General features: G+C 50.1%; 1 protein-coding gene across 2 annotated transcripts in view; it reads left to right on the plus strand.

Moving 5' to 3' along the window:
* MASP1 (MBL associated serine protease 1) overlaps nt 1-12,735 on the plus strand; it is a 97,754-nt gene that overhangs the window by 79,667 nt on the left and 5,352 nt on the right. The window contains exons 11-14 of one of the 2 annotated variants that reach the window (XM_043993022.1): nt 1,205-1,339; nt 8,504-8,617; nt 10,894-11,079; nt 12,643-12,710. In XM_043993022.1, coding sequence (XP_043848957.1) covers nt 1,205-1,339; nt 8,504-8,617; nt 10,894-11,079; nt 12,643-12,710 — 503 coding nt within the window. The remainder of the gene's footprint in view (nt 1-1,204; nt 1,340-8,503; nt 8,618-10,893; nt 11,080-12,642; nt 12,711-12,735) is intronic. The other variant, XM_043993023.1, reaches the window with a different exon arrangement.

Below are 12,735 nucleotides of genomic sequence, written 5' to 3' on the forward strand. Positions count from 1 at the left end.
CGCTTCATCGCTGTGTAGCCCTCCCCCTTGCTGGGCCTCCTCTGTAAAAGGAGGAGACTGGGCTGGATTTCTCCTCTGTATCTAGAGAGTGGAAAGTGGGGGCAGCAGGACCCTCAAGCGTGGGACGTGAAAGGATGGGAGTTGGGGCCCGGCTGTTCAGCCTGGATCTGCAGTCCCCAGACCAGCCCTGGCCCAGCCTCCCCGGCTGACTTGTGTCAGATGATGCACCTGCCCGCCGGGGCTGCCCATGGGCTCTGCCCCAACCGAGGGCCCCATGGGGGCTGGCCTCCACGGCTACTCCCACTCCTCAAGACTCTGCAGCCAAACCAACCTCAGGCAGGGGGGAGATGTAGGGGAAGATTGCCATCAGCCCCCCCCCCGACTTCTCTCTCCTCCTTTCTCTCCTTTCTGGTCCCTCAATACCCTCCTGCCTGTCTCCTCCCTTCTCTTCCCTTCTCTCAAGACCTGCACTCTACAAAGAACCTGGTGCCAGCTCTTTACCCGTTAGTATGAATAGGAGTTAAAGAGGAAGCCTCGACTGTTCTATCTTCACAAATGAAAGGCTTTGTCCCTTGCTAACATTTGTTAAGGTCTTGTAGGTGTGAGTGGGGAGGGAAGAAAGGGCCTCGTTTACCAGTAACACTGGCCCTGCTGAAAGGCTCAGCTTGCCGACCTGCTGGGCAGGGGCCCTGGCGGCCAGCACCAGATCAAGGCCATGGGAGGTAGCTCCCCACTTAGACCAACACACTGACTAAAGGAAATGGCCCCTAACTCAGGGGTCATTTCCCAGACAATGCATCTTCCCCGACACGCTTCCAGGCTCTTATGGGCAGGTGCCCAAAGCTCTAGCTATTCGAGTGGAAAGGGAGTCAAGTCCGGGGAGCAAGGTGGCTGCCCAGGGGGGCAACCCCAGCCCCTCAGCCACGGAGCTCAGACCTAAGTATTTTGCACTGCGTCCTACCAGAATTACCCTTCAAGGCAGAATAGGGCAGGAGGAGGGCTGGTCATTTGTTGTTTGGAACAATCTTCCCTGTAAGGGGTTGGGGTGCTACCTTCTTATGGGAAGGGGAGGGGGACCCTTGGAGGCTGTAGGTCAGGGAAGGGAGTAGGGGGTAAGGGGGTAAGAGGGGACTTTTCTCAGGATGTGGTTTTCGTGCCCTGGGCCCCAACACCCTCACTCTGTTCCTCCCTCCCCTGGCTGCAGTGTGTGGGATCCCCAAGTTCTCCAGGCAGATTCTGGCCAGGATGGTCAGTGGGCGCCTTTCACAGAGGGGGATCTCCCCATGGATCGCCATGCTGTTCACGGACGGGAGGCCATTCTGCGGGGGTGCCCTCCTAGGTAAGGAGTCGGGGAGGCGGCCACAGATCCTGGGGCCATGGTCTGACTTGGATATGGTTCCGGCTACTAAGGGTGATGTCATAACAACTGGGAGAAAGTCCCTGACCTCCCACCCCCCACCCAGAAAACCTCCCCGATCCATTAACCTCCACAGCGACTAAAGGGACTATCACCTTGTTCCAACTTAATTCAATTCAGCACTTTTTGACCAAATATTTATTATGTGCCCAATGCTGGAGATAGGGAGCTGAGAAAACAGACAGAACCTGCCCGCAGGGAGCTGCAATTCCACCAAGGGATGCAACTTGTGAATTAATAAGCAAATGAAGACCACTGAGGAGGTCTGGGGCACCCCAGCTGAAGCCAAACATCTCCGGGCCTCAGTTTCTTTATCTGCAAAATTAGGGGGGTTGACTGGACATCATCAGATTAGACCTCCAAGGCCCCTTCCAGATCTAAATCTAAATGAGTCCTGTTGGCATGATGAGCCAGAGGCATAGGAGGCTGGGTGGTACAGTGGACGGAGCACCAGGCCTGGAGTCAGGAAGACCTGGTTTCAAATCTCAGCTCAGACACTTACTAGCTGTGTGACCCTGGGCCAGTCACTTAGCCCTGTTTGCCTTGGTTTTGTCAACTGTAAAATGGAGATAACAAGAGTAGCTGCTTAGGAGGGCTTTTGTGAGGATCTTATGAGACAGTGCATAGTAGGTGCTCCTTCCCAGAGCCAGAGCAGCCGGGTCTGCCCCCCAGGGGCCAGCAGACTCCCCAAGAGGTTTAGGGGTATCCCTTCTCTAATGTCGCTGGCTCAGACCCCCATTGGATACCTCCCCCACATTCCTCATGTGTACACACACACACACAAACGTGCACACACAGGGTCAGTGACTCAAGGCTGGGCTCTATTTAACATCAATTAGTTTTTAGTTAGCCATCTGGCAATCCCCGATACACTGAAAACAAAAGGGGGAGCTTTCCTCAGCGGTCTTTGATGGCTCCCCAGCCTCAGTCCCTGGGCTGTTCACGGGCAAGGCTGTGGCCTGGGGCACAATCCTGAATGTCACCCCTTGCTTCTCAGGGAATGTGCTGGCAAAACCAGCAGGCTGAGACAGCAAAACCCGGTCCACTCCCGGGGTCCCCCCGGCCATTAAAACTCCCAGGGCTGTAGCCCCCAACCCTTTCACTGGCAACTGGAAAAGAACAAAGGGAAGCAAAGAGTGGAGGCAGCTGCTCCACAAGCAGACCCCCTCGCCTCCTCCAGTGGGAGACAGGGGCTGCCCGTCATCCTACGTGAGGATACCTCCCGTGCCCAGGCTTCCAGGGCCTCAGCCTCTGGTAAAATGAGCAGGCTGCCCTAGACCCCCTCAGAGGTCCCTTGTAGAATCTGTGACCCCAAGAGGGAGAGGGTGTCCCCCAAATGAAAGATGAGCCAAGCCTGAATGAGTGACATGTGAACTTCAGCCCCCAAGGTGATGGGATTGGAGATGAGGGAGTATCACCAAAGGCCCCCTCTCCCACCGATGCTTCCTCTCATCGTGGCTTGGCAAGGCCTTGAGGACAGGTTCAGGGGCAGGCTGTATGTCATGAGGACCAAAAGGAGAGGGGCTCATCAGCACCCGGAGCATGGAGCCACAGACTCTGCTGATTTGCAGAGCGGCTGAGATCTGCCCTGGGGGATAAAATCACAGACCTCACAAGGCCGAAGGGCAGGATGAAACCAGGATCACAGCTCCGGGGCTGAAAGGGTTAAGCTCATGGCCTCCTTTGATCACAGAGCAGGGGAACCCAAAGGACCTCAGAATCCATCTGGTCCAACCCTCCCATGTGACAGAAGGGGAAACCCAGAGTCTAACGGGGAAAGGGGAAGGAGGATGGGAAGGGAATCCGCATTTTGATCCCGCCTGATTCTGGACCCCAGGAGCCAAGTGCTTCTTGCACAGATCACCTCATTCGGTCCTCACAACAATCCTTCGAGGCAGGTGCTGCCAATGCGCTTATTTTACAGTTAAGGACACTGAGTCAGAGGCTTAGTGACCTATTCAGAGTCGTGCCGCTAGTCTTTGTCTCAGGCTGGATCTGAACTCAGGTCTCCCCGACTCCAGGCCCAGGGCTCCGTCCGCTGGCCCACCCGCTGCCTCTAATGGAAGAGGAAATGTGCCAACTACCCACAAACAAGACATATGCAGGATAACTGGGGTATGGTGTCAAAGGGCAGGAACTAGCGTTTCCAGGGCCCAGGGAGGGCTTTTTACTGAAGGTGGAATTTTGGCTGACTCAATGTTAAGCCCGTAAGTCGGAAGGCAGAGGTGAGTAGGGAGAGCACTCTGGGCTTGGCACACATCCAGGAGGCTGAGGCATGGGCCAAAGGAGCACTGGAGGGGGCTGGGCTGTCCCGGCCTTCACAGGCCAAAGAGCAGTTGAGAGCAGATCCTTCCGGTGACAGGAGCCACTGGAGCTGATGACACTATCAATCCTGAACAGACTCTTTGGGAGCTGAGGGGAAGCCGGGCTCTGTGGCTCTCCCTAGGCCTGACCTCCTCGGTGGCCCCAGCCAGCTCTCAGTACAGGCTCCCAACCTCGGCTAAAACTCAAACTGAATTGAAATGGAGTAAGGGGAGGGTCCTTTGGGTCACCGTCCTGCACCTGGGTGCAGAGGTAGGGGGAGGGGGGGGGAGGGACTGGGAGTCATGAACTTGGAGGAAAAAAAACCAATCATCTTCATTTTCACTGACCTTTGACTCAGCTTCAGTACTTCCTTCAATTATTCAAAAACCTGAGCCTGGAAGGGACCTTGGGCTTTGCCAGGCTGCCAAAGGGCCGTGGCGCACTGTCAGAGCCCTTACTTGAAGGGTCAGAGAGAGGCCAATCAGCATCGTGGCAGGGCAACTATACCAGTGGCTACACCAGTGGCGGCCCAGGCCTAGATGAGGAGGGTGGGGAGGAAGATCCGAGAGCAGCAGCTTTGGACCAGAGATTATGAAGAAGGCAGGGCCCTACTGGGCTCCCGCTGCTGAGGACACGTGCCTGTGGGAGGCAGTAGGGGAAGGGTGTGGTGTCCTCACACCTGCCCCTTTGCCAACTACACAGGTACTGGGGTAGAAGAGAGACATTTCCATCCAAATCATGTTCCCGCTGTCCTGTGGGACAGGACCACTACCTAAGGAAGCACCTACTATGTGCCAAGCATTGGGCACAGAGGGAGCCAAGCAAAGGCAGCCCCTGCCCCCGGTAGGCTTACAGTCTAACAACAAGATCACACTGGGGTGCTTCCCCAGGAAGGGCAGGTTAGTCCAGAAAGTCACGGCCACCAGGGAGCAGATGGACTCCCTCCTTCCAGGGGCCAGGGCTGCTCTGATCCCCAAACTGGTGAGGAGGATTCCCGTCCCCTCCAGGCCTTCTCAGGTCAGATTCTTCCTGCTCTTTGTTTGAAAAGGAGACTTGCCAGGGTGGGGCCCATGAGGAGAATGGCTCTGGAAGGCAATCCCTCATTCAGAAGAAGTAGGGCACGCTGAGGGATGGCAGTGGGCAAGGGAGGGCCAGGCCCTGGCAGCCAGTTGGGCAGGATCAGGAAATGATGCTCGACATAGGCTTTGGATTCTGGGAGCCAGAGGTGAGGAAGGAGGTGGGGACCCCTTCAAGGGTCAGGGACAACAACCAGGACAAAGGCCTGGAGGTTGGAGATGGGCCAGAGAGTCTGTCTGTGACTGTTTTGGTTTATTTGCCCATCACAAGAAAGTTTCCTTCTCCCAAGTGTCTGGGGCTCTTGAACACACCCCTGGAGGGATGGAGGGGGTCTCAGAGCATTTACCTTGCCTGAATTTCCTTCTTGTCACAACCACACACTCCTGGAAAGGACCCTCCCCCCAGGGGAGATATAAACAGTCCCAGAGTACAGGATGTCCCTTGGGGAAGAACCACTCCCACACAACCTCCATGGGATCACACAGAAAAATGCCCACCAGCAAGCAAGCCCCCTGCCAAAGGTATTCAGAGCTTCGGGGGGTGGGGGGGCGGTCTTCTGGGTGGAGCAGTGTTCTTGGCCTCAGAAAGGCCTCAAGAAGACCTGAGGTTCCCACAAGTGGCAGTGATGGAAAACTGAGCAGGTCACCACTCCAATGAGCCTCAGTTTCCTCTTCTATAAAGTGGGCACAAAAATGCCGAGAGTGTCCAAATCGAGCTCTTTGTGAACTTGAAAGTGCTTTCGAAATGTCGGCCATTATTGTGATTGTTCTTTCTGAACATTGCATGCTTCTCAAGGGTCTGAGGGTCCCTCGGTTGCCGGCCAGATCTGCCCAAAGGGGACAAGCTCCCACTCTGACCCCTCTATCCATGCAGTGGCCGACCCAGGGCCAGTCCACCAGCCCCTTGGAGAGCAGAAGCCTTAGGAGTCCTCCGTCATCCACTTATACTCCTGTGGCTCAGTCTCTGCCTCATTCACAACACTCTGATCTCCCACCCCCAGGCTTTTGCACCCGAAGTACCTGACCCCTGGAGCACACTCACTCCTCATCTCTGCATCCCAGAATCTCTTCCCTGCAGACACAGCTTAAGCATCTTCTGCATGAAGCCTGTCCTGACCCTCTGTGCTGTGAGCATCCTTCTTCCCACAGGGCTGTGGGCTTATTCTCATTCTGCATCTATTGATAAGTGGGCTTGTCTCTACTGATAGAGTGTAAGTTTAGTGAAAGCAGGGATTGTTTCGTGCTCTGTATTTGCCTCTGCCCAGAGTAGATTGGGTGTTGATCAATCAATGAGATTCATCTGAGTCGGTGGCCTCCCTTCCTTCTCCTCGGGGCGGCTCAGTCTGGCTGCAGCTCGCTCACAGTAAGGGCCGTCCCCGACGCCAGCGTCTGTGATAAAGGGTGAGCTTCAGACTTGGCCGTGGGCACCTAGAGGAGGGCATCGGGAGAACAGTCTCAGTGTATGCCCCGATGTCGTCTCCTGGCGCACGTGCCCTTGAGGGGAGGGGTGGAGGAGATCCTGCTAGAGGACGCGCCCTCATCACTGGGAACATCCTCGGCTTGGCTGTGTCTGCAGCGGGGGGTGGGGGGGGGAGCCGGGGGACCGGCCAGGCCTGAGCTTCGGCAGGAGCCAGTCGGATCACTCTGACCCGCGCTCCCTGGGAGACTGCAGCCATGGACTGGATTTCCTACCCAGGGGAGTCACGTGCGTCTGGGGGGGGGCGCTACTTAGCCCCCGGTGTCCCTGCAGGCACAGAACCATGAGAATCCTCGGCTGGGCCGCCCCGTCTGACCCTCCTTGCTCAGCGTCTCATCGCGCCAAGTATATGGCGTCGACAGGGCTTCGTTCTCTTTCAGGCTCAAGAGGAAGGAAACAAGCATTTATCAAGCACCTACTGTGCGCCGGGCACTGTGCTAAGCACTTCACAAATATCATCTCATTGGGTCCTCACAAAAACCCTGGTGGGGGGAGGAGGTGCTCCATTTTACAGTCAAGAAAACTGAGGCAAACTGAGGTGAGGTGACTTGTCTAGTAATTGTCTGAGGCTGGATTTTAGCTTCTACCTGCAAAAACACGGGAAACATATAGGGACATAACTAGGGTGGTGCAGGCAGAGCATCTGACCAGGGGCACAACAAAGAAGGGAGTTATAAGAATCATGCATTTGGAAGTAACAGTCCCTGTGACATCCTGGAAAAACTTTGATGGGGGCATGTTGGCCTTCCTACATGGCTCCAGACTCTGTGCTGAATCTGGGCATTCAGTGTTGAAACTTGTCCTTGGAACAATATCTACTAACACCTCTGGGAGAGCCACAGGTGACCTTGTCAGCATATAGTGTGAGCCCTCTATGTCCCATCAGACCAGGAGGGAAAATGGAAACACTGAAGTCAGGAGAAGAAAGCTTTGTGCCAGGTGGGTGGTCTCAATGGTGTTGGTGGGTGGTCCCAGAGCTCTTTCATCTACTGGAGACAAGACCTATCTGGGCATCCATCCATAGCCAGGCCCGGCAGCTCTGTGGGTGGGCAGAGAAGGGGACACTACATCGTGGATGGGGTGAGATCTCAGAGGCCACTGAGAAGGCCTCATGACCTTCCCAGGATGCCTCTCCTCTACAGAGTTGCTGTACCTCAAATTCTACTGTCAGAGGCTCATTCCTTTGCTGAGGAGTTTGTGTCTTGTGAGAAATCAAACCTCCTGTGAATGGGTGCATGCATTAATTCCCCAGGCTTGCTGGTGGGCATTTTTCTGTGTGATCCCATGGAGGTTGTGTGGGGGTGGTTCTTCCCCAAGGGACATCCTGTACTCTGGGACTGTTCATATCTCCCCTGGGGGGAGGGTCCTTTCCAGGAGTGTGTGGTTGTGACAAGAAGGAAATTCAGGCAAGGTAAATGCTCTGAGACCCCCTCCATCTCTCCAGGGGTGTGTTCAAGAGCCCCAGACACTTGGGAGAAAGGGAAACTTTCTTGTGATGGGCAAATAAACCAAAACAGTCACAGACAGACTCTCTGGCCCATCTCCAACCTCCAGGCCTTTGTCCTGGTTGTTGTCCCTGACCCTTGAAGGGGTCCCCACCTCCTTCCTCACCTCTGGCTCCCAGAATCCAAAGCCTATGTCGAGCATCATTTCCTGATCCTGCCCAACTGGCTGCCAGGGCCTGGCCCTCCCTTGCCCACTGCCATCCCTCAGCGTGCCCTACTTCTTCTGAATGAGGGATTGCCTTCCAGAGCCATTCTCCTCATGGGCCCCACCCTGGCAAGTCTCCTTTTCAAACAAAGAGCAGGAAGAATCTGACCTGAGAAGGCCTGGAGGGGACGGGAATCCAAAGAGGCAGAAAGTGGGCATTGGCTCCTATGACTTTGTTTCCTCCTGACTGACTCACCTTCCCTGAAGTCTGGCAGAAGATGAGGCTCCCGGCTGTTTGTAGCCACCCTTGGCTCCTGGCCAGCGGAGGACTGAGTCACGCCCCATGTCCTCCTTTGGGCACTGGGGCTTGTGGGTAACAGGACCAGTGGGGTGAAGTGATGGAAAGAATCCGAGGACTGATTGGTATTGGGGAGAGCCAAAGAGACCTTAATGGCCAGGAAGCTGCTGGAGAAACATAGGCGGCAGCTACCTCAGAGAGCACCATGTGTCCATCATCGGCCAGGAGCCCTCAACAAACCAAGCTCTCTGCTGCACATGCCGGCTACTTTTGTTCTCTAGGAAACAAATGGATTGTGACGGCCGCTCACTGCCTCCACCAGCGCCTAGAATCCAAGAACTCGGCTTTAACCGGATCTGACATTCTCCCTCTCTCTGAATTCAGAGTTATCCTGGGTGAGTGAGACACAACCTGAAGCCATAGTTGGTGGCTAAAAGCATGATCGGCCACTGATGAAATTAATCATTAATTATCCTTACAATGAGACAATTCTATATTCCTTGTATTGTTATCAGTTGCGCCATTATTATATTTATATGATTAGTCAATGTATATGATTTGTGTTATTAATACTTTATATTATTAATCAATATCTAACCTCTAGTAGGGTGCTTTACTTTATATTAATATATTTAGTATGCTATCTATATTACTACATAGTCTATATTAGTATATATATATATACTAATAGTGTATAGTATACGTATTTTTTATTATTAATACATAGTATCTATTCTTAGTAGGTAATACATTTATATAGCACACATAGATATAATTAGTATGTAATATACATTATTTTACATAGCATGTATAATTATAATATAGTATATCTGATATGTAATATTAGATATAGTAAATATATATTATAGTATTGATATATTAGTATATTTGTATCATATATTATTATGTGAAATATATTATATGTAATTATTAATATTACTAGTATGTAATAGATATCATTATAGAGTATATATTAGTGTGTAGTATACATTATTACTATATAGTATGTTATTGGTATATATTAATAGCATATAATTATATAGTATTAGTATATTGTATTATTCATATTCATATGTATTGTCAATATATAGAATGTATATATATTATTAGTATATTAGAAGTAGCATATAGTCTATACATATTAGTATATAGTATATATTTTATTAGAATATAATATATTATTGGTATATAGTATATATTATTAGTATGTAATATGTTATTAGTATGTGGCATATAGTATAATTGATGTATAGTATATGTAATTAGGAGGTAATATGTTATTATTTTATGGTATCAGTTATTGGTATATAATATAAAGTATATAGTATTGATATATAGTATATATTGTTGGTAACATGTATATTATTAGTATCTATCACATGAATATATAGTATGCATAGGCATTACTAGCATGTAATATATTCTCAGTACATAATATGTATTCTTAGTAGCATATTGTATATCTGGTATTAGCATATACTACTGAGAAATGGTGGCTGGAGTGAATGCTTGTTGGATTCATCATGTCCTTCCTTCACTGAGAAGCAGTTTGCTATCACCTGAACTAGGGTTTCCAGGGGTGTCAAACTGGCAGCCAAGCTGTAAACCTCATCAAACTCCGGGGCTCAGCCAGAACCAGGTAGAAATGTAAATAGGAAATAGTTAACAAAACGCATGAAAAGTAAATACGACACAGATAGTGTCTCTGTGTTTTTCTGGGTCAATAAGAGGGGCCAATATCATTGGTTTCCAAAGCCTGGGGTTACATCCCAGCTCTGCCCTGACCAGCATGTCCCACTGATCTTAGGCGAGGCACTGTGTCTAGCTGAGCTTTGCTTTCCTCATCCACAAAATGTGGGTACAAAGACTTTCTCTATCAACTTTATAAGGTAGATATAAGATCAAATAAGACAACGTGTATAAAAACATACAGTGTGCCGAGTGACTGCTGGATACCCAGCCCATTCTATGTAGAATGTGGTCATAAGCCTGGGGAGAAAAATTCTAAAACCCCCAGTGGGAAAAGCCGTGGCTTTAGAATCAGAGCCTCTGCTGGGTCCTGGGGAGACAAAGTCTCTTAGAAACACCTCCTGCCCACAAGAAGCTTACATTCTATTGGGTGAAACTCCCTGTCCCTGGGCACTCTTTCCCAGTCTTCAATCTCATGAGCCTAGAATTTCTACTTCCAGGTCAGGCCTCTTCCAACTCTAAATTCTATGAACCTATAATTTTGTACTTTATAGATAATACTTTATGACCAAACACTAATGGTGGAATTTCAGGCACCAGCAAGCCAGTAGGAGAAATATGTCGTGAGATTGAAGAGGCCTTCCCAGAACCATCCTATGCCTAAGGGCAGGCAGCAGTTTGCTCTGCCAACTCTTAAGGCCAACCCTACTTTTTTCTCTTGAGATGGCAGCTTATTCTTTCTATGTCTGGGACTCTTTAAAAGAAAAAGATGGAAACCTGTCTTTACCACCAACGGATGAAGCCCCATTGTGTCTCCTTAGGCCCCCCTCCTCCACATTCCCCAGCCATGGCAGGTCTCTGGCCAATGTGGAGATGGGAAAGACATGACAACATGACACAGAAATTAGACCAGCCCTCCAGGAATGGAAGGTCTTCTCGAAATGCAGGCTTCACCTCCCTCTCTTTTCTTCTTTCTGTCTAGGCAAGTACATGACACAGCAGAAGGATGACACAGAGCAGCAACTCCAGGCAAAGAGCATAACTTTCCACCCATCCTACAAGGCTGCCACGTTCGAGAATGACCTAGCTCTAATTGAGCTGCTGCAAGAGCCAGTGCTGAATGACTATGTGATGCCCATCTGCCTCCCAGAGGGGCCCCCGCGGGAAGGTAACCAGGCCCCCTCCTTCACACTGAGTGAGGTTCCTGCTCCACTCCACTCCACTCTTCTCCACTCTACTCTACTCTACCTAGGAGAATTTGGGCCGAGGGGTCTCCTGCCATGGGGCATCATCAGTTCACCTCTGCCAGAGCACAATGGCTCCCTCCACTGACAGGAGGCAGCGCCCAGAGACTGAGTGCCAGGGAGGGCCTCATCCTGGTTTACTCTCCAGGTCCTCAGGGATATTGAAAAGAATGCCCAAGATCTTCTATGAAAGCCTTTGATCTATGGAGACTGAATGGACAAAGAAGCTAGAATCTAGGTTAATCGGGGCTTTGCTGCAGACCTAGGTAACTAGATTTCAGCAAAGTCCTGAACAAATTCCTGTATTCTTTTCTTTGCTGACAAGATGGGAGTGGGGTGGGAGGTCTGGGCTGGACAAAACCACAAGTGGATTAAGAACTGATTGAATGGGGCAGTTAGGTGGCTCAGTGGATTAAAGCACCGGCCCTGGATTCAGGAGGACCTGAGTTCAAATCCAGCCTCAGACACTTGACACTTACTAGCTGTGTGACCCTAGACAAGTCACTTAACCCTCATTGCCTGAACCAAAAAAAAAAAAAAAGAACTGATTGAATGACCCTTCCATTTGAGGGTCACCAGCAGTCAGTTCCAGCCCCTTGGAGTTCAGAGAGATGCCTTCTGGGAAGGGGTTCCTCCCCTTTTCTGTGTCCAGGCCCCCTTTGGTGGTATGGGGAAACTGATGGAAACATGTCCAACTCCGGATAATGTTAAATACTCAAACTAAAATACAAAGGTTGCAAAGGAAACCAATTATTTTTTAAAGTATTTCATTATTTTCCAGTTACTTGTAAAGATAGTTTTCAACATTTGTTTTCATAGGATTTTTAGTTCCAAATTTTTCTCCCACCCTTCCTTCCCTTCCTCCTCCCCAAGACAAAAAGCAATCTGATATGGGGAAAAACAATTATTTTGAAATGGAATTATCAAAAAAAATTAAGTTCACTGAATGCAGGTTTAAAAAGTCTTTCTCAAGGGTATCTGTCTTTGGTTGGGTGTGGTTTATTTTTCTATTCATGGCTTAGATGAAAATGTGGAAGGCATTCTTGTCAAGTTTCCAGATGGTACAAAGATGAGAGGAACAGCTAACAAGTGGGCTTATGGTGTTGGGATCCAAGAAGATCTTGACAGTCTGACAACAGCTTAAGTCTAATGAGACAAAATTGAATATGAAAAAATGGAAAGTTCTGTATTTCAATTTTTTAAATCAACTTCACAGACACAGAATAGAGAAAGAATGACTAGATGGGGCAGGGGTAGAGCAGATAGCGTCTCACTGGAGAGGTTTAGCCGACAGAAGAGACAGAGTAGACAGGGAAGCACAGCATGAGACCTGACCTTCAGTATTTAGAGGATTGTCCAGTGGCTTAGCTATAGAGGGCAGAACTAGGAGCAAAGGCTGGGGGCATTAGGCTGGATGTCGGGAGAAACTCCATGACAATGACAGTGAGAGTTTCTTTGTTCACTCCATCTTCTTCTCCCGCTTCCAGGTACCATGGTTATTGTGAGTGGCTGGGGAAAGCAGCTCCTGAATAGACTCCCGGAGTCCCTGATGGAGGTGATCTTCAACTTCTCCCATGCTT

This window comes from Dromiciops gliroides, chromosome 3, assembly GCF_019393635.1.
Source record: "Dromiciops gliroides isolate mDroGli1 chromosome 3, mDroGli1.pri, whole genome shotgun sequence".
Lineage (NCBI taxonomy): Eukaryota > Metazoa > Chordata > Mammalia > Microbiotheria > Microbiotheriidae > Dromiciops > Dromiciops gliroides.